Below are 19,103 nucleotides of genomic sequence, written 5' to 3'. Positions count from 1 at the left end.
GGTACTAATCATACATTTCGATGTAACTTAAAAAATCTAAGCACGCAGCTTAATTTTTTGTCCATCAGAACTGGCGGGTGGCACGCCTAAAACAGCTCGATGTAACCTAGAAGAACTTAACACGCAGCTTAATTTTTTGTCCATCAGAACTGGCGGGTGGCACGCCTCAAACAGTTCGATGTAACCCAAAAGAACTAAACACGCAGCTCAATTTTTTGTCCATTTGAACTGGCTGGCGGCACGCCTCAAACAGTTCGATGTAACCTAGAAGAACTAAACACGCAGCTCAATATTTTCTCCATCAGAACTGGCGGGTGGCACGCCTCAAACAGTTCGATGTAACCTAAAAGAACTAAACACGCAGCTCAATTTTTTGTCCATCAGAACTGGCGGGCGGCACGCCTCAAACAGTTCGAGGTAACATAAGGACTACTGACGCCTCATCTGGTTCTATTTTTCCACTTTTGTTTCCTATTTTTTTTTTTATCAGTGTAGAGAATCTGACCGCCAAGTACGAGCCGCCAAGCAAAAAATAAATAACATCATTGCTGAGTGTTCATGGTGTTACATTGGTGAGACGGGCAGAGCCTTCAACACCAGGAAAAAAGAACACCTGAGAAATGTTAAAACCGCGGCAAAAGGTTCGAGAATCGCTAATCACGTCTGGTCCAATAATCACGCGATTGACTTTGATAATGCATCTGTCATTGACAAAGGTGGCTTTAGAACAAGAAAAACGTTGGAAGCGTGGCATTCGAAGCTAACTCCCAATGCGGATAACATTTCCTGTCCTCTACCTGGACAGTACAACATTCTTTTTCACAAATATTCTTAGTTATTAGCATTTTTATTTCGCAACTTCACACATTGCATATTTTTACCTTTTTACATTTTACCCGTCGAAGGCTGTAGTTCTAACAGCCGAAAGCTTGTATTTTTAAAGTTTTTAAGTCAGAGATCGTTTTAAATTTTATAATATGTTGTATCCTGGCTGCGGTCCTTCAATATTTTCAAAAAAATAAATAATTAAACAGAATTAAACAGGGTAATGTTTTTAAAACAGCTTTATTGGGAAACTGTTCATAAGATTTTTAAGAGCAGGGCTAATTGAAAACGCACCCGTTATTTCCCGAAAGCTTTTACAATCTATTGCTTTTTATTCGCCTTGTAAATTGCTGGAAGCGATTGATATTGTACAAGTCATTGCGCTTAAATTGCGCGGCTGGGTTTCTTAAGCGTGCAAGGCGTTGACGTGTGATTGACATTACGCGTTCATTAACCAAAGCGTTCAAGCAATTCTTGCTGTGAGATCTGTCAGCGACTTCTATTGTTTTATCTTTAGTCCGGATCAAAGTTCGGTCATTTCAAATGACCGAACTTCTCGTATCTAAGGCTTGCGTCTTGTCATGGTTAGACCAAGGAAAAGCATATCACCAGGGATTTGTAGCAGACGAACACCGACATCTAACGGCGTTCATCACCCCTTGGGGTTTATACCAGTGGAACCGCATCCCTTTTGGCCTTAAAAATGCCCCGGCGGCTTACCAGAGGTACATGGAGAAATGCCTGGAGGGTCTTCGTGATGAAATATGTATTCCATATCTTGATGATGTCCTAGTGTACAGTAGAACATTTTCCGAGCATGTGGACAATGTGCGGAAGGTACTTAGACGTTTGCAGGAGTATGGTATCAAGCTAAAGCCAAAGAAATGTGAGTTGGTTAAGCCCCGTGTTCGTTACTTAGGAAGAATAGTCTCAGCGGATGGCTACACGATGGACTCAGCGGACGTTGCAGCGGTAGCAGCCCTTAAGGAAACTAAACCACGAACTGTTGGTGAATTGCGCAAACTCCTGGGCTTCATTAGCTACTACCGCCAATATATTCGCGACTTCTCCAGATTAGCCAAACCCCTGTATGACCTACTCTCAGTCAGAGAATGCAGTGAACAGCCCAGCAGAGCTAAAGGACAGAAAGAGCACCCCAAGTGGAAGTTGCCGACATCGAAAGGACAATTGTCGTCAAATCACAAAATTCTGTGGAATGAAAGACACCAAGAGCGACTAAGCTTCCTAATTGAACTTTTAATGCAGCCAGGGGTAATGGCCTGCCCTGACTTTGAACAGCCATTTGTACTGCACACGGATGCCTCAAGTGAAGGGCTTGGGGCGGTACTCTACCAAGAACAAGAGTGAAAGTTGAGAGTTGTTGGCTATGGCTCAAGGACATTGACGCCCGCGGAAAGGAACTATCACTTGGCCCTAAAGTGGGCAATTACTGACAAATTCAGGAACTACTTATTCTATGCCCCATCTTTCGTCGTTTTCACAGAAAATAACCCGTTAACGTATGTGATGTCATCAGCAAAGTTGAATGCCACGGGGCATCGGTGGGTAGCCGAGTTAGCAGACTATAACTTTACAATCAAGTACCGACCGGGCAAGACTAATGTTGATGCGGATGTTCTGTCAAGAATTCCATTGGACATAGACAAAAATATGAGAGATTGTACAGAGGAAATACCCAAAGATGTCCTTGCAGCAACCGGGGAAGCAGTTAGGGAACAGGCAAAAGGCACAATACCATGGGTTATGGCAATTGCCGCAGACATGACAACTCCTGAACCCACGTTAAAGGACCTTAACCTGAAACCATTCAGCCCTAGTGAACTCAAGGAGGCGCAGCACTCGGATAGTGCTATACGCCGCGTGCTTTACTACAAGACATATGGGATCAAACCGGGTGGTGGCCAACTGAAGAATGAACCCCATGGAGTTGCTAAGCTTATGAGAGAATGGAAGAAACTGGAAGTTGACGAACATGGTATCCTGCGTCGAAGAAAAAGCTCTGAGATACAATTAGTCCTGCCACACATCTTCATCCCAGTGGTACTTAAAGAACTGCACACAGAGATGGGACACCTTGGGGTGGAGAGAGTCGCCGAACTTGCAAGGTCCCGCTTCTACTGGCCACATATGTACCGTGACATAGAACATTTTGTGACACAACGTTGCAGATGTATCAAACAGAAGAAACCAAACACAGTCACGAAAGCACCTATGATGCATCTGATGACATCAGCACCATTTGAAGTGGTTTCCATTGATTTCCTGCATCTAGACAAGAGCAAAGGTGGATATGAATATGTACTACTGATTGTTGACAACTTTACCAAATATGCCCAAGCCTATGCAACGCGTAATAAGACATCCCGCACTGCTGCTGAGAAGATCTACAATGAGTTTATCCCGAGATTCGGTTTCCCAGCACGAATACACCATGACCAAGGTGGCGAGTTTGAAAATAAATTGTTCCACAACCTCGAACGTCTAAGTGGAGTTGCTAGCTCGCGAACCACTCCATACCACCCACAGGGAAACGGCCAGGTAGAACGCATGAACCGCACCTTACTCTCGATGCTAAGGACCCTCCCGGAGGAAATGAAATCGAACTGGAAAGATTCTTTAAACAAGCTCATACATGCGTACAACTGTACAAGACACTGGGTTCTCGCCATTTTACCTGATGTTTGGCCGTTCCCCACGATTACCGGTTGATTTGCTGTTTGACCTGGACAACGACCCGCGACAGGCTGATTACCAGGATTATGTAAAGACGTGGCAAGCAGATATGAGATGGGCATATGTCCTAGCATCTAGGAAGATCCAGAACTCGTCAGCCAGAAGGACGACAAGATGGCTTCCACTGCAGTCCTACCTCCCGGCGACCGCGTACTTGTTAGAAACCTTTCAGAAAGGGGGGACCTGAAAAGCTCCGTTCACACTGGGAACAGCAAATTTACGTAGTTGAGGAACGCATATCGGATAGTCCAGTCTATCGAGTAAAGCCCGAACATGGCCATGGGAAACAACGAGTGTTACACCGTAACTTGCTTCTTCCTTGTGATGCTTTACCACTGCCTAAACCAACGAGAGCCTCATCCAAGACCACCCAACCAAGATCCGGAGTATTACCCCAGCCTGAAGATACTGGAGAGAGTTCCGATGATGAGTATGAGATGGACACATCGTCGTCTCCAGTCACCCATGAAACAGCCTTTCCGGCGGAAGTAGACACTGCACCTATGGACCCACAGGACCACTGTGATAATGAAGTTTGTGCCGATATGTCAGATGCCAGGGACCAACCTGACCCACATGTGGATACTGATGGCTCATCAGTGCCAAATTCATCCGGTCTAGATGTGACCGATATAGCCCCTCAGGAAAGTGACAATTCAGATTCAGAGGAACACCTAGAGGGAGCTACGCGACCTAGAAGGGAGACACGACCCCCTCAGATTCTGACCTACAGCCAGATGGGGGTGCCCGAGTACCAACGCTTAAACCCAGTAGTGAACGCAATTCAATGCCCTCAGGTGATACTCCCCTACCAAGTCATAGGCAACTGGCTTGTACCTCACTACACCCCACACATCCCATTTGTTCCACAGCTGCAGTTTATGCCACAGCCCATATGGACAAACCAGTACTGAACACTCTTGTAGCCACAACTGATTGCTTCGAGAATTAACCATGGTCAAGCAGACCTGTGGCACGCCTTCTGTGACCGAAATCATGAGCGAACTTTGTGTTGGATATTACTTCTAGTTACAAACTGTTTAAAGACAAAACCTGCGGATCATGGAACTGCTGCAATAAGTATTCAGTTTGAGACATGATGAGAACTGACGCTTCCCCTAACTATTTCTCTGTTTTTGGTTTTGTATTTACTGTAATAATGTCGGGACGACATTTCTGTTGGAGGGGGATTGTGTAACAAGTAGAACGAGAGGGACTGGGCCCAGCCCAAAGTGACATATTATTATGGGATCGAAAACCCCGCGTGTGTTGGCGAAAAAATATAGCGAGAATCGATGAGAAAACGTTTTGTCATTGTAGTTTTGAAGTAGTTCCTGAGCTAATAGAGTAGAGTGTAACAAATCCATTACAAGAAAGAACATTTCAGACTTCTCAATACAGAAGCTTTTTATCATCGTACAGACATGAAAGGAAAGAATCTCAACGTCTTACCATCGCTATTGTTATTGCTGTCTTGCACTTTCGAGGGAGAAGGTGCGTCCACCAGCGAAAGGAAACAACTTAGTATTTTAACTCTATTCAGACCGGCATTTGTTGGATCTTTTTAGACGGGGGAGCGGGGGGTTGGGGTTGGGGTGTCCCCCCTCCAGAATATTTAAGCAATCGCAATGATACTTACAGGATAAAACGGTGCATTAAAGTTAATTCTCATTAATATAAACACATAACACATTTGAGGCAACAAGCCTGTCAAAATGTCGTTGCCATGGTATCGTCAAGCTCCCGACACAAAAACCTATCCTACTAAATTATTCTGAGGCAGTTGGGAGTATTTAGGGGGGTAAGTTGGCATGTGTTTTTCTTTCCCCGCCTCACATCCTCGTATGACTGTTAAATTATGTAGAAACTGTTAACCTGTAGTCACTGCATGTTTTACCGAAAAAAGGTTAAGATGACTCCAACATAATACCAAAAATAGCTTTCCTTTAATTTGAGTAAAAACCATCATCGTTTTCGACGTAATTCTGTCCTTATAAACCAGACTCGCATTATGCTACTTTAGTCTCAATTAAATTGTGTACAAATCGATTTTTTTAAAAAGCCTAACTTATTCTTAATTTCTTTGTAGTAAAGTAAAAACCTCCGGTTGTTGTAGCTTCCTCAATGCGCATGCTTTAGGGTCTATCAAAAATGTTTTCATTCACGCAGCAACCAAGCACGTGTCTGCAAGGATCACCTGGTCTCCCCGGCCGTAATGGATATAACGGGTTACCAGGCCGCGACGGTCGAGATGGGGCGAAGGGTGAGAAGGGTGTGACTGGTCCCGCTGGGTCACGTGGTGTTAAAGGAGACGTAGGACAAAATGGTGCAGACGCTGACCACAGAAACTGGAAACAGTGTGCGTGGAGGAGTGATGACGGCCGTGACGGTGGTCTTATAAAGGTAAGCTGTAATTATTGGAAAAAGAAATATATTTAAAAATATGGGTGAATGATATTTATTATATCAAAATAAACGGAGAACATTGTAGCTATTACCAATACTAATAACAACAGCTGCTGCCATTTTACCGAAGCACATACAAGGTTTCCCTAGGTAAAGTGGGTTTTTCATGTGTACCCGATTTTACCTCGGCACACTTTACCAAGATATTTAAAATTAACAGTTTTATTTCCCCTTAAGGTGGCTCGTACCGGTTTTTCTTGCGTGGGAAGTCTGGTGACTAGCGCGCGCGTCACGCTTCATACCCACGAGTCACGCGCGAGAGTTGAAAAAGGAAATAAACATGGCGGCCAAGTGCGAGGTTGCTTTTCTTCAATTAAAGAAAAAAATCCGCGTTCAACTGAAGTTTTTATAACAAGAACATTTTAAGTCAACTTAATGTTCGACAGTCAAAATGTTTTCGGATCTCACTGCTCGAGTTGCAAAAGCAATGCAATGTGCTACGATCGATCATATTTTGTCGGAGATCGTGACTCATTTCCACTTTTTTCGTTTCAGCTTATTTGAGTTCGCTGAAAAACACATGATTATTCAGACAAAGAAATACTTAAAAGTAAGACCTAAGAGGCACAACTCGCGCCAACTGAAACTGGCTAAATCCCATGAAATCCTGAGCCGAAAAGTTTCACAGACAAAGCGAGGGGAAGTCCCGGCGTGTTGCACACGTATGTGCCTGCAAAGATCAGCGGTAGTCAGAACTGAGCATGAGTAAATACTAAACTTTTAAACTCAAAAATTTTTAAAAGCGCGGAAACGCGCGTGGGAGTTATTAAGTTCGCAAAGGCTCGATGACCCGATGGCCCCCTATTTTTTATTGCCCTAATATTTTCCTTCTATGTAAAGGAAACGCCAGAAAAAATCTAAAAAAATTTTACGAAAGGAATTTTTAATTACTTACAAATTGCCTTTTTTGCATTTGCAAAAAAATCCGCTTCGTAGAATTTTTTTAAAATAATTATACAGTTTCTTTTTCAGATGCCAAAAGTTATCACGAGAAAAAAATGGGGGTCATCGAGTTAGTTTTCAAGATATAACCACCGGAAGCTGAAAAGGAGTCCTAAAAATTATTGCCTATCGTTGCCATGGTAACCACTGATGACGTAATTATTGGTATTTTGGATCAACAACACAATGGGTAATTTAATTATACACAAATTTTGTTACGATCTTTAATTAATTTTTTGGCCATTTACTTCCAAACGTCGCACAGTCAAAAACATGAAAACTGGTACGAGCCACCTTAATAAATTAGCCAGGGCTTTATTCTTTTACTCGGTTAATACATGGATGAATTTTCCGGCTTAGTACGTCTCATACACTGAACAATTAAAAAAAAAAATGATGATCTGTTGATGACCGGCTGAGTACGTCTTATAAACTGTAGATTATAAAAATTATTGATCTGTCAGAACCTAGAGATGATTGTGCTTTGCTCCATTTTCGTTATACTTTTGTGGCTACAATTAGCTTTCGCGCATCAAGTGGTTAATTTTTTACCCTAAAAAAGCGTGTTCACTCACGTGGCCAGCATCTATGCAAATTTGTTGAAACAAAAAAAAAATGCTCAAAACGAAAAAGCCTTCAAATCTCACAGAATTGGCTTGGTACTTCAGCATTTACGTCGTTTCATTGTTTTGGAACAACAATTTGGCCGTCGTGACGTCATGCGAAAACGTTGCAGAGGAATGCGTCAACACCGTTTCAAACGGATGCGGATTTTTTGTTTCGATGTTCTCGAAGACCATCCGAGTCATTGTTTACAGCAATGTGTCGTACACTCAAAGCTATTAAACTAATCATGATAATCCCCAGGCGCACGGGACACAAAGCTGAGAACAATAACGTGTAAATACTAATACAAGGAACCTTTAATAAATATGTCTGGATTTTTGAAAACCGGGTCAACAACACAAACTCCTTACTGGCACTCTACCAGGAAAGTCACAGGCTTTTTCAGTCAATCAAGGGAAGTCAAGCAGTCACTGGTGAATAAGCAAATTTAAACTCACCTGAGTTTTGCCCGGCTAGATCACTGCCGTAACCTTACCTTGTAGCCTAACCAGGCCTGCTCTGCTGATGAACACAAAACAAAAAAAATCTGTTTTTTAGCCCAAGTGGCCACTTATATATTGCAACCACCCCACCCCCCTGGGTTATGAGACCTGCTGCTTGGCATGGTACCACCCTGTAGCCTGAAGTCTGGGCTGCATGCCAAAACCCTTCAAAACACCAAGCCCCCTGCTTTTTCAAGCACCTGGCCGGCCTGACTCCTGGCTATCGCCAGGCGTCAGGCGAAAACGTTTTGCTTCAACCGGAGACCACTTTTTTGCACCCAACCCACCCCCCTGGGTTATGAGACCTGCTGCTTGGCATGGTACCACCCTGTAGCCTGAAGCCTTTTGCTTCAACCGAAGACCACGTTTTCAAAAATTCAGTCATAAATGTATTCTAATGAATATTTCTTTTGTTGTCGGTTTCAATCGTCGCATTTCGTGCATACTCTTTAAATAAATACATACTAATGATTGCATAGGTTACCCTTGGTACGTGTAACCTTCATTTACCTAAGTAAATAAAATCCTAGCTAAGTTTACCTAGGTAAAACTATACTGAGAAAAACAAGATTACCTAATGGTTTAACCGCAGATAACATCTTAAATGAAATAGATGAAAAGAAATCAATTTTATGCACGGCATTGGCACTCAATTTCATAAGAATAATTTAATTTTTTTTAGGATTGCGTTTTCAACAAAAAGAAAGCAAATACTACTCTCCGTGTGGTTTACCAAGGCAACTTTTATCTTAACTGCGGCAACTGTTGCAAGCGGTGGTTCATCACCTTTAATGGCGCCGAATGCAGCGGTCCACTGCCAATTGACGTTGCTTGGTATTTGCATAGCAAGAGCGTCTTTGCAACCCACAAACCGGGATCAATAGAAGGCTACTGTGACAACATTCACAAGGGAAAAATCCGTGTTGGTATCAACATTGGAAACTGTCCCACGTTTGGAAACACCAACAGTCATACGGGTTGGAATTCAGTGTCCCGCTTGATGATCGAAGAAGTTCCACGGTCCCAGTAATCAGTTGGTTATTCATAAGAATAACGCTGACGTCAGCAGTGGGTTAGATGTTGAATTAAGTTGCAAGATTGTATACGGAATGCTTGGTGTTTGTTAAAGTAACATGTATTCCATAAACTGATGAAGGGTCTTTTGATTTTTTAATTTGTAATCAAGAACCTAATTGGAACTGACTTTTTAAAATAAAACCGGTATACATTGCTCTTGAAGTCTCGTTGTCAATGTTTTGCAAAAATTTGCTTCCTGTTAAGAAATAATACTACGGCCACCGTTTTAACAAACGTGAAATGAGCAATAAATGGGCTTCATCTAATTATAATTAGATTACGAAAACCCTTTAATTGCACGCTGATTTGCTTTAGACAGTCCTTCAGTATCATAATAGGATTTTCTAAATTCCTGACGCCACGTTACCAACTGCCAGTTTACCATATGCTTACGAGATTGTCATGTTTATATTTTGGAACGTAGTGAAACACTGGCTGCCTTGAGCGAAACTAGTGCTGGCTGATTGTAAACCCTCATAGCAAAAAATAATTACTGCCCAGTAATAATATAAGGTAATGTCATAGGCGAACCCTCATTCAACTAGGATGTCACTTGGAATATATACTTGGGGAAAAAGATTATTGACTGTCGTAAGAACCATGGGGAAGAAAGTCTGCAATTTTCAAACAGCAGAAATTTGTTTATGAGCTAAAAAGTGCCCAAAACTACCATTTTAAAAGTGATCGACTTTGCTTATTTATATTTTGAAATAAACACTGTTGAGCATTCTGCAATTTTTTCTGTTGCCATATAAACGACCTGATACTATAGCGACAGTGATATAATATTCCCGAGGCGGCAATTTATTTTACATTTTTTGTTAAAGCAGTAGATTGGTGCCAAGCTTCGAGCAAACCTCGTTCTCGTTCACATATGGGTCTGTGGAGAAAAAGTTGTGAGGTCGCTAACGCACGTGACTTGCGAGTTGCTCTGTCTAATGACAGTGCTGGGCGCTTCTTGCTAAAAGACGATTTATGATGCGAGATCTCCTCTTGAGTCTATGTCCTGGTTTTATATATTCCATTAAGCAGAAAAAAAAAGTTATACAGTTTATAAACAATGGTACTTCATTAAAGCATAAAGCTTGTCAGTGGGGTCGTGAAAATAAAAATACAAGTTAAAAAAGAACGATTAAAGTAGTCTAAAAAAAATGTACAATTTAAAATGGTGAGAATAAGATAAATACAAAATTATAAAACTTAGACAGTCATTCTATATTCGAGTTTTCTAAAATTGAAGGATTTAAAAGTGTCTGTCTTTTTGCCACGTGTTTTAAAAACGTCTTAACATTGCTCGTGTTGGAATATCCTCGATTATCTTGCAATCCTTTTTTTCTTCTCTAAATTTAACAGCAAACTAGTAATTATGTACTTGCGTTAAGTGAGCCTATTTTGCCAAAGATAAGACTACAATAATTATGTGCACAGTCATTAAGCTTCATTTTCCTCAACTGATGCAGCGCTGTCGACAACAATCTGGGTTTAGATAAGTTTAAAACGAAGTTCAAACACGCTTTCATGCAATCAAAATGAACAGTATCTCCATGTAACGTGTATTTTATGGTCAACCTTTCTTTTAAGAGCTATATAGAAACATTCAGTGAATCACTGAAATAACCGACGCTGTTTCGTTCTAAAATAATGATTTGCGGGAGAGGGTGAATTTTAAATAGTACTTTTTAGACCTTCTGGGCCTTCTTCAATGGTTGTATCTGAATTAAATCGTCCCGACAAAAGTGGAAAATATCGGTATCACATAGTCGAAAACCCATTTATAAATTGACCTCGGTTACTCTTAAAAACCTAATGATTCGAGTTTTGTTATGATTTTTAATTGTGAGCAATTGATATGTTATACTGTCATTGACAACGATTAAATTCACAACTAATATCCTGTGCACTTATAAATTGCAAACCCTGTGAGTTTGATTTCGTGTTTCTCCAAATGTAGCCGTTTAAAAGAGGCCTCCTGTCCCGGCTATCCGTCGGCCGCTCATTAAATCCATTTTTTTACTACTTAAGAATTGGTTCATGCTTAGCGTGCGTATATCGAGTTATGGATGCACGCGGGAAGTTTGGAGAGCACGAAGGAAGCGTAAGAGTTGCTCGAGGCGAAAGCCGAGAGCAACTCTAGCTTCTTGTTTAAAACACAAGAAATATAGCAATCGGCCTTCCCTAAAACCACAAAAATGTTATAGTTAACTCAACTACGCAAAACAAAATGATTGATGCGAAATGTTTATTTGAAGATACTTGTAAATGTACAAAAAGAGCGACTGAATAAAGATGAAAAGCAACAAATAATTTAGTACGGGATGACCGGAAAACTGACAACTAAATTTTGATGAGTCAGAGACTCAAGAGTGTACGACATAAAATTAGGCTCGACACTTTCGTAAATATTAAAGTTTGTACCTTTGAATCTTGGTCTTGTCCTTCTACGTCAAGTCAAAACTAGTAAGAAACACTTTGGGCTTAATTGCGCTTCAGTTTCAGCATAATATAATAGTCTTCATGACAGCCGTGGAGCCGTAAACAAGTACAATGTAGACGCTTGCTTTGTTCGACTTGTACAAGGCGTTTAACCTCCAAAAAATATACTGCTTCGAATCTTCGGAAATTTACTGTTTTCACAATTTTCCAGGGCGTATAGACGACTTTGGAGGAGATTGTTTAAGGAAACCTTCGACAGAAAACTCTCTTGTTCGCTCTCCTCGTGGGTTCATTCAACTCAAGAAGTGAACACTGCGGCACAGATTCTCCCGCCTCTTTGATTATCACTTCGTTTATGTCGAAAGGAAATGTCCAAGAATTTTAAAATATAACAATTTTCCATTCGCCCTTACTGGATACGAGAGGTTAAAGCCAACTCGGAGTAGACAAAGGGAACTCGCAGCTATAAAACTCGACTTAGCTAAAATGCAAATGCACACGTCATCTTATATACGCACGGCCGTGCATAGATAAAGATTTATACCATAATCGCTCAACAGGAATTAGATAGGGCTTGCGCGCGCGCTATGTTATAAAAATTGTTTGATTTATCCAACCTCGTCCCCAGGGCCTTCTCGGCGACGAGTTTTCAAAATGGCGGCTCGTCGAGAGAAGACCCTGGCAAAGGCTGGGTCACGTGGTACAAAATCTCCAAAAATCTTGGAGATTTTTGTCACGTGACTTTTCAGAGAAGCCAAAACAAAATGGCGGTCCAGTTTGAATTCGAATTGACTCTTCGACGGCGTTTGAGGGCGTAAACTTCATGCAGGAGGCAGTGATTACTTCGTAAAGCATAGATATTATTTCAGGGATTTCAAAATGTTGAAGTAGGCGTCAGCAACTGGAAGAGTAGGCGACTGTGACAAGCCAAGCTTGTTTCTTACAAGCTGATTGCTACGACCGGCCATTAAACTGGTGACAAAAATCAAGTAGCTGGTGGAACTCCGGCGGCTGCCCGCTTGTTTTGAAAACCCTGTTATTTTCGCCAGGTGTTCGAATGTAGACCGTGAGGTATGAGAATCGGGAAGGTACGGAAAGTAAAAAAATTAAATGTTACACAGTCTGTAAGCTTATGTAGTCTATGTACTGTTATTTAAGTCTTAATATATTTACTTTCTGTATTTTGATTGAGTGCAAGAGAAACTAAAACTTAGCTGCTTATAGGTAAAAGGCAAAATGTGTGCTTAATACCCTACAAATGTATGATCAACATATCAATCGATTTCGGTGGCAAATTTTTCTGCTTTATAATTCATTCTAACTTATTACAGTGATACACATAACCTTGACCCTAAAAGCTTTAACTAAACTCATACATTTTCGCTTTTATATGACCAAGTTCACTCTGTTCTACAAACTTTTACATAAGGTGAAGTTGTAACTGAAATTATGAAATATCCATATCCATATTATGGCCATATACCCGGCCACTCTTTTGCATCTCATTGAATAACAAAGTGCCTGTTGTGTTATGCCTCATTCTTTAAAGCATTCGGACACATGGAAATGAAGTGACTGGGTATTCTGCAATCGCTCCCCCTGAAAGCTTAAACTCAAATTTATACATGTTTGAAGCTTACCTTAGTTGAGGCCAATTTCACTTTGTTTTACAAACTTTTACATGAGGTGAAGTTCTAACTGAAATTTTGAGATATTTACATCCACTTGAGTGGCTATTTTGTACATCAAAACAGGTGAACCCACATAACTGTAATCTTCTGGAATTAGTTTTAACTTTTTTACCACAGCAGTTTAAAATATTGACACTTTCATTTCAAAGATGTTATGCACATAGTTATGCACATAATAGACTTAAACAGGGTGTAGAACTTGGGATTACACCTGTGACCACATATGGCAGGCTAGTTAATGTTGTGTTGCTTGAAATGATGTCTAAATCACAAATTTTACAGGAGAAGGATGATTTGACATTTTATCAGAATACAAAATGCTAAAAGATGATCACTTTTACATTTCCCACATGTTGCCATTTTGGACTTTTTGACATCAGTGTGTTTCCACTGTATTGTTAGGAAGCATGCATTCTTTGCGTGAAACAAATGGGCAATACATTGATGTCATAAATTCCAAAATGGCATTGTGTAGAAAATTCCTGTTTTAAAATACCTAAAAACAATTTACGCTCGCTTCTTAAATTGTCTCACAGAGGGATGTCAAGGGCGCCCCATGCCTCAACCCCCAGCTACACTCTTTAATTAAACAGGAGCAAAAAAATTGTTTTGACTCAAAACAGTCATCTTTAAAATTTGTGAGACTGTCCACACAGACACTGTTTATCCCCATGAAAAGAGCTCGAATAGACTTGTTAGTTCTGAATGCCATTGTTGGATTATTTGGCCTCCAGTGATCCCATACATGTAAAAAGATTGTGCTGTGCAAATAATTAATCACTCAAGAGAGTGAAATGGATTTTTGCGTAGATGGCATCTGTGGACTTTAATCACTTTTCAGCCTTGTAAATAATAATTTTATGATGATCATGTTCTGTTAGTTTCAAAAAAATGCTGCCTGTTTTATCACAAGAGAGTGAAGGTGGTACATAATATCTAATTTGAAGCTCTACATAGGCGCGTATTGCTGTATGTGGAGGAGGGGTTTTAACCAATTTTGTCTGGGATAGGGTAAAGAAATCAGAGCCATTTTGGCCTTAAGTAGCTATTGCTGGCATGAAAAAGATTAGAAAATAATACTTGAAATTAAAAAAAGCATGAACTGTTAAAGCAATGCACTGCCACAGCAAAGTTTTTGGAAAATAGCAAATCTTGTGAAAGGAAGAAATGTTTTGCATCTTATCTAGCATAGGCTTTAAAGGCTGCAAACAGCCCAGGGGGTACTCAGGATTTCAAGTGACGGGGATGATCGAATGAGCGCAAAAATCAAGACCCAAAAAAATCCCTAGGGCTTCCCACAGAAGCCCAAAAAAATCCCTGGACCAAAAATTAACCCCCAAAAATCAACAGAAAAGTACTTTAGTTTGTACTTTATTTGCAGAACTATGCAGCCAAAGCACTACCACACATCTTTAGTTCGTATTTAATACCCAAAAATTCCCTTATTTTAAAAAAAAAAATACTTACAAATTTTCCTACCCAAAAAAATCCCGGAACCGAAACTGTCAAACCCAAAAAAATCCTTCTATCATCCCCGTCACTTGAAACCCTAAGTACCCCTGCTGGGGCAAACAGGGCTGGGCTTCATCATCCAAGTGACACATGACTTCCCAAACATTTCCACAGTACAATGCTTTCAGGTTTTGATGTGCAATGAGCCACGTTAAAACAGTACACTGATAAGGTTTTCCTTATAAAATATCCATTTAGGGAACCTTAAGACAAATCAAAACTATGACAGTGAGATAGGTAAATGACCTCACAAAGAACATATTTTGTAGTTTTATTTTCCTGATTGTTCTCTTTTTTAGTCTCATTTAAGTGTTTGATCACATTTTCAAATACCTCAAGTTTCATCAGAAATATTTTGTTACAAATTGTTTTTAAATTTCAATATACTCTGTCTGTCATGTTTGCAATCAGCCTTTACTGATCATGAGGTAACTGAAAAAGGGAAAGCAAGCAAGTCTGAGACAACATATTCTGAGAACAGTACACGATACAACTTTAATTTTTTAAAGAAATTAAATTGACCAAAGTTTTTTTATCCTTCACATTAATTAATTAATATTTTAATAGATCTCTTATAAACACGCTTAATTTATCTCCTTTGGTCAGCTATTTTCTCCAGCACTACTTGAGCATGATTTAAAACACGTCCACCACTTGTATAAGGACCTACAAAAAAGGAGTGGTATAAATAAATTCATAATGAGAACAGACCCTTAGAAAGCACCAATATCATATTCGGAAGAATGCAGACAGTGAATGGGCGATGATATGTGTTCGAACGCGACAAATTGAAATCGAATTTCCTCCGAAAAAGAACACGAGCACTTTAGGTCCAACTATGTCTACGACGGGCAGAAATTCCTTTACGTTTTAGATTTGCATCTCGTACATAGACCTACATAGCTGCAGCCCGGTGTCGAAATGACTCTTTCATCTTGAATGTTACTTTCCGACAGTGCTAGGTTCGGCAGGAATATTAAGTTATAAAACAGTCAAAACAGCAAAGCGAAAAGTTCGCAATGAAGTGAATTTAACGCTTCTACTTCTACCGAATTATTTGAATCTTGAGAATTATAAATATATTGGAAAAGACTTACCTTTCCAGCTGTAAATGGCTTAAATTCCAAGAAAAATCGACCCCTCCGCCATATTTGTTTTGGATTACATGAACCAATCAGGATTAAGGTTAGAATAGACCACTCTGCGATGCCGTTATATCAGCCTTGGCCAGGGTCATCTCGTAACGACTGCCATTTACCGAGAAGGCCCTGGGGACGAGGTTATGATTTATCATGTAAATATCACAATCACTGTAAAATTTAACATGACTTAAATTGCTCTAGTGTACTTTGATTTTAAAACTGAAAATACATGATTTGCCGTCACTCCTTTAATTTAAAACATAAAAAAAATTAAAATAACATTTACTTTTTCCCTATTGACTGCCTCCCTTCGTCATATCTGAACTCATGTCGTCTCCGAAAAACATATTTATCTATACCACGTTTGCATGGATTTGCTGTTTTGTATTTTAAATTGCGTACTTACATCAGTAATGGTTGAGTAAACAAGCATATTTACATTTATCACTTAAAGGTAGTTGCGTGCACTTCGTTAATGTTTTTTCTTAATACTTTAATTTCGTATTTCTCGTTCGCAAAGTTATTTGCTTTCAGGGCCTTGAATTTATCTTAAAAGTGGCAAAATTCAACGGCTCTTTGGTCACCTCCACCATGATAATTTTCAATTTTTTTTAATTATAAAAATATCACAACTACGGTGAATTTTAACATAATTGTCAATGCTCCAGGCACTTTTAACTACGTAGCAGCATAACAACTTTGTTATGTCTCCAAAAATAGTTATAGAGTAAGAGATTCGAAAACGTTCAGATATAAAACTTAAACTGTCGAGTTTTTACTTTTTTTAGCCAAACGTTTATTCAAATTTATATTTGTTCAGAAAAATATCACCGAATTACTAAATGTTATTAAAAAAATAGAAAGCGGCGAAACGTTGCAGACACGATTGTTTTAACAAGCAAGAAAAATCTCGTATAATATTAATTCAAAAACGTTTAATTATTGGCACTCTACACCAGAAAGTCAAAGTTACCACGCGAGTTTCGTTTCAGCGTCTAAATCCTTATACTCACTCGGGATCTGTTAATTTTCCTCACCATGAAGGCAGCATTTTTTGCTTTTGGCGTTCTCTTCTGTCTGTTAGTGCCTTCCCACGGTGCTTCGAGTGATGACAAAAATGTTTCCACGTCTACCAAGGTAAGGCTTGAGTAAAACCTAGGCTCAATGCTAAACCTACGCTATGCGAATGCCATCAAATTATTTTGTTGAGATTTAAAGTTTTCCAGAATAACGTTGGTTTTTTGGACGTTTCTGTGTAAAAGGAGGTCCTGATGGCTTCTTAAGTCAGCAGTACGGCCGGTTTACTTGGCATCACTCGCGGCCACATGCGGCATGGAGTATCCCGTGCAGCGGATCGCCATCTACACGCGATCTGCGTTGCCGCCAAATCGTCGAATGTAAACTGCATGTAAACGTTGTAGTTAGGAAAAATCCTTCGATCACCCAAGCCATCTCAACACATATGCTCACGGGCATACATTGATCCGCAAATTTCAATTTTAATCTGCTTCACTTTCCGTTGATTTCTTTATATTCATATTTTGAGCGCTGCTATGTCATTCAGACGCGCTGTTTTTGATAACAAAGCCTCCCATCACGTAATCAATAAGCTATATTAAAGTGTATATGACAGATTTTTTTTATTTGCCTGATCAAATCTACGTGGTATGCTGATGCGAACATCGAAAAAAGAAATTCGAAATCTCGTTTTTTCCACCGCGTTTTCGACCTAAACGCGCAATATTTTCACTTCCGGTTGGGTCCAAAACCGCGCACAGTGGGGAGCTGGAACTATTCTGCTTTTGACGCCATGGCCGGTCTAGACCCAGCTCCCCACTGGAGGCCGTGACGTCAAACAAGTGATACACTCAAGAACCAAACAAACTGAACAGGGAATTTCAAAGGAAGATTGCGGCTCGGTTGCCGGAAAACCGAAAAAAAGCTAAAGGCTTGGAAGTTTATAAATGATCTGAAGTCTAGAGGGATACTAGTGTAATAATAGTTTTTTTTAGAAAAGCCGATGGAAACAGGGTGTGAAAATAAAGCTATCATTATCATATCAGCAAATGTACAGGTATAAGCCGGTTTTTAATCTTGACCTATTAGGCTCAAAACGAATTGTTGTTGTGATTTTAGCGACATTAAATCTATGCCGTCGCAGCTTTAAAATTCCATGTTCGGTTTGTTTGGTTACTGAGTGTATCACTGAGCGCATTCTTGTTTGACGTCACGGCGAACAGTGGGGAGCTGGGTCTAGATCGGCCATGACGTCAAAAGCAAAATAGACCCAGCTCCCCAATGTGCGCGGTTTTGGACCCAACCGGAAGTGAAATTTCACAAAGTTAGAGTGCAAAAACGCGGTGAAAAAAGAGCTTTCGAATTAATTTTTTCCATGTTCCCATCAGCATTCCACGTACATTCGATCAGGCAAATAAAACAAAAATGTGTCATATACACTTTAAATTCGATCGATGTATAATACTAGCTGCAAAAACCTCAGCACTGCTGAGCACTGCTACACATCCTATGTTTTTGTAGTTTCCCCATTGGCGTCTCGCTATATCATTATCTTTGTATTGCATGTTGCTATTATCAGCTAACTCTTTTTTATGATTCCACAGATTCCTAACGCGTGTGTTCAAGGACCACCCGGCCTTCCTGGCCGTAATGGTATTAATGGACATAACGGTTTACCAGGCCCTTACGGTCGAGCTGGTGCCAAAGGTGAGAAGGGCATGGTAGGCAGTCCCGGACCACGTGGTGTGAAAGGAAACGCAGGACAAACTGGTACAGACACTGAGCACAGAAACTGGAAACAGTGTGCGTGGAGGAATACAGATGGCCGTGACACTGGTCTCATCAAGGTAAACTTTAGTATTAACTTTTAGGAAAAAAAAACAGTGAATATTTGTCGTTCTCTATTCGAGGTTCGCATGAATTCTATTCCTCTGTAAGCATATTGATAGATGATATTATTTGTGACACCAAAATGAAATAACATCATTAAATCTATTACCAATTCAATGCAGCAGTCGAGAGGAAAGCATCTTTATGTAACATATTTTTGCGGAATTTGGAATCAGTGATAAATACGTATACGCGTTTTTACCTTTGCATGTATCAACACACGTAATGGATTAACAATTTTGCAG

At 40.0% G+C, this 19,103-nt stretch overlaps 2 protein-coding genes across 4 annotated transcripts in view; both read left to right on the top strand.

The window, feature by feature from the left end:
• The window catches only part of LOC144654891 (collagen triple helix repeat-containing protein 1-like), a 92,344-nt gene extending 83,032 nt beyond the window's left edge, over window positions 1–9,312 (top strand). Inside the window, exons 2-3 of one of the 2 annotated variants that reach the window (XM_078515141.1) lie at window positions 5,749–5,982; window positions 8,779–9,312. In XM_078515141.1, the coding sequence (XP_078371267.1) occupies window positions 5,749–5,982; window positions 8,779–9,126 (582 nt within the window). In that variant the 3' untranslated portion in view covers window positions 9,127–9,312. The remainder of the gene's footprint in view (window positions 1–5,748; window positions 5,983–8,778) is intronic. The other variant, XM_078515134.1, reaches the window with a different exon arrangement.
• A 7,611-nt stretch (window positions 9,313–16,923) lies between these two features.
• The window catches only part of LOC144654865 (collagen triple helix repeat-containing protein 1-like), a 112,605-nt gene continuing 110,425 nt past the window's right edge, over window positions 16,924–19,103 (top strand). The window contains exons 1-2 of one of the 2 annotated variants that reach the window (XM_078515125.1): window positions 16,924–17,088; window positions 18,573–18,815. In XM_078515125.1, the coding sequence (XP_078371251.1) occupies window positions 16,990–17,088; window positions 18,573–18,815 (342 nt within the window). In that variant the 5' untranslated portion in view covers window positions 16,924–16,989. The remainder of the gene's footprint in view (window positions 17,089–18,572; window positions 18,816–19,103) is intronic. The other variant, XM_078515116.1, reaches the window with a different exon arrangement.

This window comes from Oculina patagonica, chromosome 1 (genome assembly GCF_052425735.1).
Source record: "Oculina patagonica isolate OP01 chromosome 1, crgOcupat, whole genome shotgun sequence".
In the NCBI taxonomy this organism is placed as follows: domain Eukaryota; kingdom Metazoa; phylum Cnidaria; class Anthozoa; order Scleractinia; family Oculinidae; genus Oculina; species Oculina patagonica.
Note: the sequence above shows the minus strand (reverse complement) of the source record. Positions and strands in the feature narration are given on the sequence as shown.